Source organism: Phyllosticta citriasiana (assembly GCF_038021145.1).
Source record: "Phyllosticta citriasiana strain CBS 120426 chromosome Unknown IWZ02scaffold_13, whole genome shotgun sequence".
Lineage (NCBI taxonomy): Eukaryota > Fungi > Ascomycota > Dothideomycetes > Botryosphaeriales > Phyllostictaceae > Phyllosticta > Phyllosticta citriasiana.
The window spans coordinates 605,287-616,095 of NW_027117290.1; the positions used below are offsets into that span (position 1 = coordinate 605,287).

The window sequence follows — 10,809 nt, forward strand, 5'->3', positions numbered from 1 at the left end:
CTGTGGTGGCGGGCAGTCTTGATGCAGGCATGCAGTCGTGACGGCGTAAAGGAGTGTGGGTAGGGGAACACTTTAATAAGAGATGAAAACAGGTAATAAAAACAGAGAAGAGATTCTGGAAATGTACAGGGAAATGATCCTCACGGAAATCTGGCGAAGTGCAAGTGTGCAGCATCTGGGCTGCTATGACAAAGGTCAAGACATTTTACAACAACCAGGCCAGGCCGAAGACGCCACCAGCCAAAGCGGCCGCAGCCTCGACGCCTGCCATCTTACAGGCTGCACCCGTCTGGAGCGTAGGCGCACCCCCAGTCGAGGTGGCCCCTGAAGCAGCCGCAATTTGCGTTGCGTCGACAGTGGCATAACTAGTCAACGTCGAGCGTTCGCCGTTTGGCAGCGTTGTCGTCGACAAGACAATGCTGCTGACGCCGTCGGGCGTGTATGTCGTCTTAAAGGTGCTCGTGCCGCTGGTGCGCGTCAAGACCTGTCCAGAAGTGTAGGTGGCGCGCGAGTAAGCATTCGCTGCTGAAGTCACAGTGACGGTCGATCCGGCGCTGTTGGTGGTGGTAACAACGACGCCAGGCTGAGTGGTCGTCTTGCCTTCACTGTTGGTGGTAGTCACAGCCACAGTGGCGCCAACCAGGGCCGAGCTAGTAGCGACGGTGGTGCTTCCGGCGCTGTTTGTTTTCGTCAGAGTCACATCGACGACAACGGGGGTAGCTGAGGAAGTTTTGGTCGTGGTCGAAGTCTCTTGCGAACTGGACGGAGTCGTCGTAATGATCGTAGTCGCAGCAGCTGAGGAAGAGGAATCCGTGTCAGTTGTTGTAGAAACAATCGTAGAAGTAGCAGCAGCAGTACTTGAAGGCTCGGAAGTCGAAGAAGAAGAAGCTGAAGAGGATTGTGAGCTCGCAGAACTGGACGATTGCGAAGTGGATGAAGATTCCTCGGCAGAAGACGTCGACGATGCCTCTGAAGAGGAAACGCTCGCAGTAACCACCGTCGTTCTTGTAGAAGTAGACGCAGGGGCAGTGCTCGACGAAGACGCACCTGGGGAGCTCGAAGTAGCAGTGCTCGAGGGGGCCGTGCTAGTCACGGTCGAGGTGGTGCTGGCTACAGTCGAGGATGGGATGGTGGACGTAGCAGGAATAGAGGTACCAGACGAAGCGGGAGATGACGTACTTGCAGCAGAAGTGGCCGTCGAAGTCTGCACCGTCGAGCTGGGAACCGTGGTGGTCGAGGGAGCCTGGGTGGGCTGTGTCGTCGAGGGGGCCACCGATGTGGTTACGACGACAGAGGACGTGGTTGGGGCAGCGGCGCTCGATTGGGACGGCGAGGATTCGCTGGAGTTGTTGGTCGACTGCCTCTTGACAAGCTCAGGCTTGGCTGCATCATGTGCGATGGCAGCGTCCGGGTGTTCTTTCTGGAAAGGCAATTGATGGTTGTGCTGCCTGAGGCAGTCTTGGACCGATTCGGCAGCGGCGTCGAGCAGGGCCTCGACTTTGCTTTTTAGAGCAAGGGAGTTCCCTGCAGGAAATGCTAGGTCGGCCTGGACAAAAACATTCGCAAGCGGCAGGGCGAGAATTGCGAGGGAGCGCAGGGTCGGCATTTTCGATTTGGAGAGGGAAGAAGAAAGAAAAGAAGAAAAAAAAAAAAAAAATTTGGGAAAAGAAAAAGGTAAAGAGGCGCTCGGAGTCGCGGGACGGAGGGTCAATTATAGACGCGTCGAGCAGTGGCAGACTGGCGCAGGCTCTTTGTCAACAAACGGCACATTGTGAAGGGGTGAGATGGCAAGAATCAGGCCAGCGACGGTGGACTGGACAGTGCGACCAACCGTGATGTGATGAGACTCACCAAATGGTCGAGTGGCTGGACTTGGCTGTGTGGTGCAGCGAGGTGCAGACACGAGGGCGTCGTCGGGCTTGTCGATAAGCAGTGAATGAGGGACAGAGAGGCGGTCGAGCGAGCGATGCGATTCAGAGGTCGAGAAGACGGAGAGGGACATGGAGGAGGTCGAATGGTATGGTATGAGCAGGCGGGGAGCTGTGGTGGGTGGAGGGAGCCTTTTCCTTTCAGACATATTCCGTACATGTGGGCAGGGCATGATGCGCAGCACCATTTCAGCGCAGCGCAGCACAGCACCGGCCAGCCAGCCCGACATATTACGTGCATGCTGAGGCATACATTCATCCATTAATCCATCCCGTAGCGTCGGGCCCTCCGTTGGCGTCTCCAATGACGCACTACATAGGCATTCCGTGCACTCAAATACGATCCCGGTAGCTATTTTCTTCATCCACCTTCTTCGCATCTATTTGCATTGCCCATCTCCCACACCGCACCTGGTCCTCAATGTTTCCTACGTGCTCAACAAAGGGGTCCGGGTACCAGGGGAACCACATCCACCGGCCGAGGATGCCGATTCCCATGCCACCGCTCACGCCAACAACTCTGTCCAACTGACAAAACCCGCTTACGCCGTCTTGCATATCTGCGGACTCGTGCTGCTAAGAATAGCAGTAAGCTCGGCAGATCCAAAAGGCTTGGCCGTGTGTCCCCGCCGATTATGGCCAACTGAAGTCGCCTCGGCTTGCGCGCGTTGCTTCGACGTTGGAAACGCTTCAAGGCCAGGTCTCAACCCGGGTGCTGCTGCTGCTGTCATCTTCGTTGCCGGGCCTTCGTGGCTGCGGCTTCGTGGACGGGTGCCGGCATTACTGCGAAGACCAAGGAATCCGAACCTGAATAAACGAGGCTGCTTGTTGGCCATTGCGAGACAGCACAAACGAACAAGTGACTATGACGACTGACTGACGATGAAACCAGCAAAGGTCTGATCTACACGGCGACACCGGAAAAATTCGTCACTCTTGACCCTCTGCTGCTCCGTCGTCTCGATAGCGTTCAGGCAAAATGTCGATGCTCGCTCCACCATCACGAGCGCAGGGACAGCACCGCAGCAGCAGCAAAGCAGGAATGTGGACATTGCGTTCAATAATATAGAAAGTGCACCGTCCATCTCACTCTTCGAATCCGAACAAAAGGTTGATCACGACGACAACCGGCAAAACAAGGCAAACAAGAAACAAAAGGAACAGGCTCGACAACGCATCATCATGACCATCATCATGGCCCAATTCTAACTTGACGCAGCCCGGATCTGTCCGCCCGTCCGTCTCTTCCGAACTATCGTCTCCGTAACCAAAACCAAAAAAAAAAAAAACCCCCCTTCCCTTTTCATCTGGCGATCTACCACTGCCTACCAGCCTACCCCTCCACGTACCACCCCTGGCCACTCACTGGCATTATCCTTGACGTCCCCACAGCATCCATCCATCCAACCATCCACCCCCATGTTCCTCCCACACACCACTCCATCCCTACTCAGCTGAATTGAACCCTTTTCCCCCTCCCTACCTACCCTTTACCCATCGCACTGTACACACACCGAAACTACTCCGCTCACCCCATCCACCTATCCACCTACCTATCCAAACATCCCTCGGGCCCCACGACCCGCCAAGCAAGCCTTCCGTTCGGATCCAACCCGGCCCGCACGGTCAAAGATATAATGTACCGTAGGGCGACGGAGCCTCGTCCGTCTGTTGTTTTTTTGTTTGCCGAGAAGCGGACGAACCGTGGCGCGTGTGCGACGCGTGCTTTTCGCTCTTGTACCGCGTTATGTACCTTTGTTGGTGCTGCTCGCCCGCCCCCCGTCTGTCTGTTTGGTTCGGCGAGGCGAGGCAAGAAGTGTTTTTGGATTTGGGTGGGGACTTGAGAAGAAAGAAAGAGAGAGAGAGAGAGAGAGAGAGAGAGAGAGGCATCCCGGGTAGGTACAGAGGGAGACTGTTTGCGGGTTTTTGATGGCTACCTTGTGCCTCTTCTCTCTCTTTCTCTCTCTCTCTCTCTTTTTTTCTTTCTTTTTTTCTTCCCCTTCTTTCTCCTTCGTACTGTTTTCATAATTACCCATGTCGAGCCTAGATATACCGAAACTCCTCGTGAATGAGCTAGCTTTGGAACCCCGCTAACAACCTAATCAAAGCTGGGGTGCTGCTACTGCTACTGCTACTGCTGCTGCTGCTGCTGCTGCTCACTTGTGCGTAGCCCGTCGCGACATCCGACGAGGACCCAGGAATGTAAGCAGTAGATAGGTAGCGATCTCACAGCTCCAACCAACATCAGAAGGACATCAGCAACCTCATCATCCAACCGTCCGTATTCACGCAGCACATCACGCGGGCACCCAGAGTCAAACACGGCAGAAAAGCGCACAGCAAGCATGAAGAAAAGAAAAAAGAAAAAAAAGATAAAAAAAGAAAAAAAAAAGAAAAAGAACGAGAAGAAATCAGTAATACGTTACGGTTCGAGGTAATAGACTCCACGACGACGAGTAGATACAAAGTAGTGTCATTCCTCCGCGTTTGATCCCCTCCCTCCCTCCGTTCCACCGTCTTTGACCCGACGCATCTCTTCTTCTTCCTCTTCCTCTTCGTCTTCACCCTCCGCCTGCCTGTCTTGCCTGTGCCCACATCCTCCCATTACCTCACCCGTCAAGAGGAGACGAGGACACAAGAGAAAGCGCGGGAGAGAAAGATGACACGACACCACCGCTGCTGATCCCCCAACCCTTCTCGCTGCACCATGCTCTTCACCGAAAGTGTCCTTCGTGACGAGCCTCAACTCAAGACTGACTGACGCCATGCACTGCGAAGCGGCCCCGCAAAATGGTGGACCGCCTAAAATATCTCATCCAAACATTCAAGACGGCTGGTACCTAGGCCGATATGATCAAATCAACCCCAACTCCCAACCCATGCACGCTGCTGCTCGCTCATACAAAAGTACAAAAGACAGACAAGACCACAGCCTGCCAGTCCCGCGCCACTGCTCCCTCCCTCTAGAACCCCTATACATCAAGCATGGACCGAATGCGCTGAGTGCGCGGCGACGCCGTCGAAGTAGGGGAACCACTGCGAGTTGAACGAACCTCCGCTTCACTTGGGAGCTGCTGTGGATTATCCGACGAGACTTCAGGCTCAATTCCGCCATTGTTGACAGGCGGCGCCTCTTCCGAGGCGGGCTCGAACAGTGGGAACTCGGTTACACTGCCCTTTTCGGTCGGGGCGGATGTGGGAGCTACCGTTGAGATGCTCCTGCTACCACTGTGGTAATGGCCCGAGGGTGTTCGCGAGTCTGCTGACTCCCGTGGCGTGCCGGGGAGCGGAGTGTTTAAACGGTCGTCAGGGTCGGCGGGTGGGGTGCCGTGCGAAGGGGGCGTTTGAGTGGGCGTGAGGTCGATCTCGGAGTCCATCAGGCGATTTGGGCTGACCCTAGGCGTGGGCTTTGTCTCCATGACCTCCGGAACGGGGCTGACAACGTGAGCGTCAGGAAGTATTGCAGATGTGCGAGGCAACTCAGCCGAGCGGCCACGGCGATGCTGTGAGTGAGTAGCAAGGCTGGACGACGAGCGTTGCTGTTCCAAGCCAGCGGCCGACCCAGCATGGATAGGGTGACCTTGAGAATCCACAATGCGATTGTTGGGTGGGCTTTTTGCACGTTGTTTGGCATCCTCTCGTTCCTTTCTCTCCGCAAGTTTTCCCCTAAACCATTCAATTGGCCCTGCCTTCTTTTCCGCCTCTCTGCTGGCATCGCTCCAGATAGAAGCTTCATGTGGCTCGATGTTCAGACTTTTGCGGCCACCGCCACCGCGCGAGCCAAATGAGCTCATGCTCTGCTCAGCTCCGGGATTAGAACCGAATCCATGCTCGGTGACGCCCTTGGACGGTTCCTTCTTGTGGGAGATGCGCCAGTGCCGCTTCCTGTCCTTCTCGGTGTGGTCAAAGTTTGAGGCCTCGTCTCCGTGCTCAATCTCCGAGTAATCTGCTGTCGTGGAATGCGAGCGCGTGGACGCGCTTGGGGACATGCTGGGTTGGAGCGGGTTAGCGCTCGTCACCTGTTGCTGTTTCGGGGGTGAGGATTCTGGCATGGCTGAAGGTTGCGTTTGTTCTTTGATTGGCGTACCTGCCGCGACATTTGGAGGGAGCGGGGACGGCGGTGCTCCTCCTGGAATAGTCCCGTGGAGAGAATGCGTCGAGCTAGCTGCACTGGGGTTTGTGCTAGGAGCCCTTTTTTTCTGCAGCTTATTCGGCTTGCGCTTCTCCTTTTGCTCCGTGTCCGATCCAGGGGAAGACGAAAACATGTTGGTAAACGAACGGAATCCACCTGGCATTTCGCGGTCAGAATTGTCTCCCCTGCCCTTTTGCGGCGTCTCTCGGTTGGGAAGGAGGCCGGTCGCAGACGTCACGCTGGGAGGAGCTGCCAATGGGGTCGTGTCATTACTTGAAGGGGGCGAAGTGATGTGTGTTGGACTCGGCGGCGGCCGAAATGGTCTGTTTGGCTCGGGGATTGAAAGAGACGCACCCGCCGGCGAACGCGGACTGTTGTGCGATTCGCTATATTCCCGAGAGAACCTCTGCGGGATGATGCCGGGAGATCTCTTCGAAGGCACTGTATTGCTCCTGTGCAAGCCTGTCGAGGCCCCACTTGCGGGACTGGCTGCTGTGACCGAGCCAGACGCTTTGGACTTTCGAGACGAAACAGAGACGTTTCTCCGCAGAATACCCTGCTGTCTGACGCTCTCGGCCCCAGCGCTAGCGTTTGAGGTGGACCTGCCCAAGCTGTGTGTCTTCGAGCGATTTGGCGTTACCGGAGTTTTGGACGTGGGTGAAGGAGGACCGCTTTCGACCTCATCGACAGTCTCTTGGTCGGCGGCCGTGCCTTGCATGCCAATGAGGAAGTTGTCCTGGTTCTCGATCAAGAAGATGAGCACGTCCTGACTGAGCCGGTAGTCTGGAGGAGACATGTCATGGTTCGGGTGGGACAGGATGCCTGGTTGGAAAATTGCGGCAAGGTTGGCGGTTGTCATTTTGTTCAAGTCAGACTTGGACGCAAAGACTGCCAGAAGATCCAGAATGTAGAGCAGCAATTGACGGTTCAAGGGCGGCAGCTCCGTAATCAGCCGCTGGTATTCCCGGATCGCTCCGTCCATGTCAAACTCGCCTACAGCCTCTCGCTGACCATCCATGGGGCCAACGGCCTGAGATTGGTGATCCCGAAGAGGCTCTCTGAACCTCTCATAGAATTCCAGTGGTATTATAGGCTCAGGCAACTGATTGAAGTACCGCCTGAGAATGTTGGCCGCGTCGTGTACAGTATACCCTGCCCAATCGAGGCCCTTGCCATAGCGATCGGGAGAGTTGAAGGCTTCTCGGAGCTCTTTGATGCGTTTTTCGGAACCGCTCAACCTGAAAATGCCCTCGACGTCGACGGCTGGGACACGCAATCGAGTCAGCGCAATGCGGGAGCTCTGCGGGGTGGTTCAAGACGTACCTTTCTCCTTGAGGTAGACACCGCATTTTGCCACAACGATTGGAACGTAGCCATAGATGTAGCTTTCCCCTTGTTCGTTGAAGAGTGAGATTGCAACGTTAGCGTACTTTATACTCTCCTGCAACGGCACGCCAAAGATGCCCTTGGGCTTCTCCTGGTCTGTTTTGGAAACTATCAGCTCCGGACGAGAAAACAAGGTGCGCAACACAAAGTGGGAGCAGCGGGCTAAGACTCCAGACAGGCGCTTGGCTTGCCGGTGGACCAGAGTCAAGCACCGCGAGGGTAGCGAGGGAAGGGCGCCCAGGGATGAGCGCGCCATAGTCCACACTCGGAAAAATATACCTTTCTCCTCATCCTTCTTTGCACTTCCGCGCTTGAACTGTCTCCACCACGATGCCAGATCGCGCTTCGAAGGGACGTCGCCCGACTGCGACTCGGGAGGCGGGTCCCAATTGCGACCCGGGACGTTGGCTTGTGCAGTGGTGGGCGGCATGTCGGCGGGTTACGACGAGGGCTCACAGCCTCTGCGTCGGCGTGCTGGAGCTGCTGTACTCGCAATGGCGGGCGTCGTCCTCTGCTGGGGGGAGGGGGATGCGACAAGATGGCGGCAGTTCCTAAAATAGAGAGGACGAAGCGAGGGCGTACGGGCGAGGAATCAACGCAGCGCAGGCGAGCGCGCTGGAGCGAGAGTAGGCCAGAACAGAATGCCTGAAGGGAGTCTGAACAGATGCAGGATGACCGTTGGCGTCCGAGGTCGTGAAACGTCAAGGACGCGAAACCCACGATTTGGCGGAACGAGCCTGCGAGGCCTCGGATCTGGGTGATGTAATGCGACGAGGACGATGGAAGCAGAAGAGCTGTGGCAGAATGGCGCTCACGAGGGGTCAGGCGTGCTGCGCGCTGGGGGGTTGGCGGCGGCGACGATGGGCGGGGGCCACGGCAGGCTGGAGTCGTCGGGTTGCTTGGATGACGATGGTGGTTCCCTGCTGACGGGCCGGGTGGTTCGAGGGGAGCTGTGGCGAGCGAGAGATGGCAGCAGGGTGGTGGAGCGAGCGATGGTGTCGACTGGCGGCGGAAGAGGGGGAGGAAGAGGGGGAGGAAGAGGAAGAGTAGCGCGAGCAGAGCAGCAGCAGGCTTTCAGGCACTCAACTCTCAGGCTCGCGCACGGGATGGCTAGGGTGTATGGGGACGCGGAGGCGGAGGCGGGAACAACGCAGCAGGGCAATGTACAGTAGAAAGCAGACAACAGCAGTACGTGTCTAGTACCGTTCAGTACCGTACCGTACCGTACCGTACAGCACAGCACAGTACAGCGCGCTGTTTGGACGAGCTGAGCTGAGCGAGAGGAACGAACAGACAGACAGGAAGAGGCAGTTTGCGTGAGAGGGGGAGAGAGAGAGAGAGAGAGAGAGAGAGGTGAGCTAAAAAAAAAAAAAAAAAGTAGCTAACGCTGCTTGGGCAAATGTCTTCTGCTCGTGCTGCGTAGGTAGTAGGTAGGTAGGTAGGTAGTTGGCCCACGGCGGCGTCAATCAGGGTCCTGTCTGGCTGTCTGGCTGTCTGGCTGTCTGGCTCTCTGGCTGTCTGGTCTGGTCTGTCCGTCTAGGCAATTCTTCATCTCATCATCATCACGCGGCGTCAGGTTGCTGCCCTGGACTACCTTAGCTAGGTATGTAGGTCCTCTCCAGGGCTACTTCTGGGCCCTCGGGCCCGACCCAACCTAACCCCCCTACGTCAATCCCATCCACTGCCGAAATTTGTGCTCAAAGCTCCAACACCACCACTGCACACTCACCAACCCGTCCACTTCTATCCAGCGTTTCGCTCACCGATTTTTCGCCTCGCTACATCATCATGGACGGGTACGCCACTCACCTCCCTCCTCCCGTCGACTCGTCTGAACGCTGACCCTGTCCTCTGCCAGCCTCACCGGTGCTGAGCAGCGCGAGCTGCAAAACCGCATGGAGCGCAAGCAGATGAAGGAGTTCATGAACGTAAGCCAATCCACCCTCGCAGCCACGCCCAAAGCTCATCTCTTGCCCGCCGCCAGATGTACTCCAACCTCGTCCAGCGCTGCTTCGACGACTGCATCAACGACTTCTCGTCCAAGTCGCTTGGTTCGCGCGAGGAGAGCTGCATTGCGAGGTGCGTCGACAAGAACCTCAAAGGTACCGAACGCCTTGGAAACCGCTTCCAGGAGCAGAATGCCGCCATGGCCCAGAGTGGAGGTCTGCCTGGCAGGTAGATGCCTTTGGTTTTTCTTTCGCACACAACATCTTCTTTACACACGCGTCCTCGCTTGGCCGCAATTGTCTGGAAATCAAGGGTTTCAATGAGGGTGGATTCAAGGGGCGTTCCGGTCAGTAGAGCTTGTTCAACCAACCAGGTACCATCATCTCTCCACTTGGGCCACATTTCGCCGTCAAAATGCAAAGAGCCTGGCCACACGCTGCCATTTCAAATTTGACTCGTCCGACGATGCGTAAAGTCGTTGCTTCGTAGGAGTGATTGGATGGACCAAGAGGTGTTTTCGCGTCGAGCCACGGCAAGCATCAATCATGAGATTTGAAGTCTCTACCCTACATGATTATTTTTGTAGCTCCCATGTGTGTGCGGTTAGCAGTCGACCACTAGCTGTAGGATTCCTCATGGCGCCCGAAAAGCTAGGCTGGCCCATGCACTAGAAGCCATGGACTCCAACAAGGTTCTCTCCCGTCGGCGTCGCACCTTTCCAGCAAAGTCGAGATTATTTTTACTTCAATGGGTCGAGCGAATATGGACCCCGAGTCGACGGCATGGTCCAGAACACGTCTTGCAGCCAGCCCAGCTAAACGACCTTTCCCAAACAATCGAGCACCACGCAACATGCAGCCTTGTCGAGCCGCGCGGCATTCGATGCGAACAGAGTTGCTGAACTACAGTGTTTATTGATGGCCAAGACCTAGGAACAGCTGTGGCTCGCACCACGGACGGATTCCGCTTGGTGTTTGGCTTGCAACAACGTGGCGTGCAGCTGTCGGTTCCAATTGTGGCACTGCCTTTCCGCAGAGCAATTTCCGGGTTTGATAGACTGCACTGCACCAGCGACATGATTGCGAGCGCAGCAGATCGAGTGGAGCGACAGATACGATATAACATGACGATGCTTGAATAGGTGGGGGAGCGAGACGTGGCAGCTGGAACTTCTTCCCTGACTGATGTCAACCTTGTCATCGCCACACGCCACACGCCCGACCTCACCTCTGGCTCTGCCATGCCGTGCCACAGTCGTCTGTGGCAGTGCAATGCCGAGCCGTCCTTGGTAGGAATGAGCCTGCTTTCTAGGGATTCTTGGGCCTTGGCGCCGCCTTAAATACTGGCGACGACTCGATGACGTGGGACTTTCATCGTTCCTCCCTCTCATCGCGACGCCCTTTGCATCTCTATTCG

At 56.2% G+C, this 10,809-nt stretch overlaps 3 protein-coding genes across 3 annotated transcripts; 1 reads left to right on the forward strand and 2 right to left on the reverse strand.

Annotated features, from left to right (window-relative positions):
* Positions 1 to 87: 87 nt before the first annotated feature.
* On the reverse strand, positions 88 to 1,714 carry IWZ02DRAFT_69762 (uncharacterized protein). The gene is made up of 2 exons (XM_066771089.1): positions 1,180 to 1,714; positions 88 to 795 (listed from the first exon to the last, which is right to left on the reverse strand). The coding sequence occupies exons 1-2, from the start codon at positions 1,604 to 1,606 to the stop codon at positions 206 to 208; spliced, it is 1,017 nt and encodes a 338-aa protein (XP_066619690.1). The 5' UTR covers positions 1,607 to 1,714; the 3' UTR covers positions 88 to 205.
* A 3,819-nt stretch (positions 1,715 to 5,533) lies between these two features.
* Positions 5,534 to 7,876, reverse strand: IWZ02DRAFT_384042 (Rho GTPase activation protein; the record flags this gene model as incomplete). The annotated part of the gene is made up of 3 exons (XM_066765309.1): positions 5,534 to 7,323; positions 7,384 to 7,542; positions 7,726 to 7,876. Coding segments are annotated over 3 exons (2,100 nt in total), but the record flags the coding sequence as incomplete, so codon positions are not given.
* A 1,358-nt stretch (positions 7,877 to 9,234) lies between these two features.
* Positions 9,235 to 9,625, forward strand: IWZ02DRAFT_471489 (Tim10/DDP family zinc finger protein; the record flags this gene model as incomplete). Its single annotated transcript, XM_066768878.1, has 3 exons — positions 9,235 to 9,242; positions 9,305 to 9,374; positions 9,431 to 9,625. The coding sequence occupies 3 exons, from the start codon at positions 9,235 to 9,237 to the stop codon at positions 9,623 to 9,625; spliced, it is 273 nt and encodes a 90-aa protein (XP_066619692.1).
* Positions 9,626 to 10,809: the final 1,184 nt, after the last annotated feature.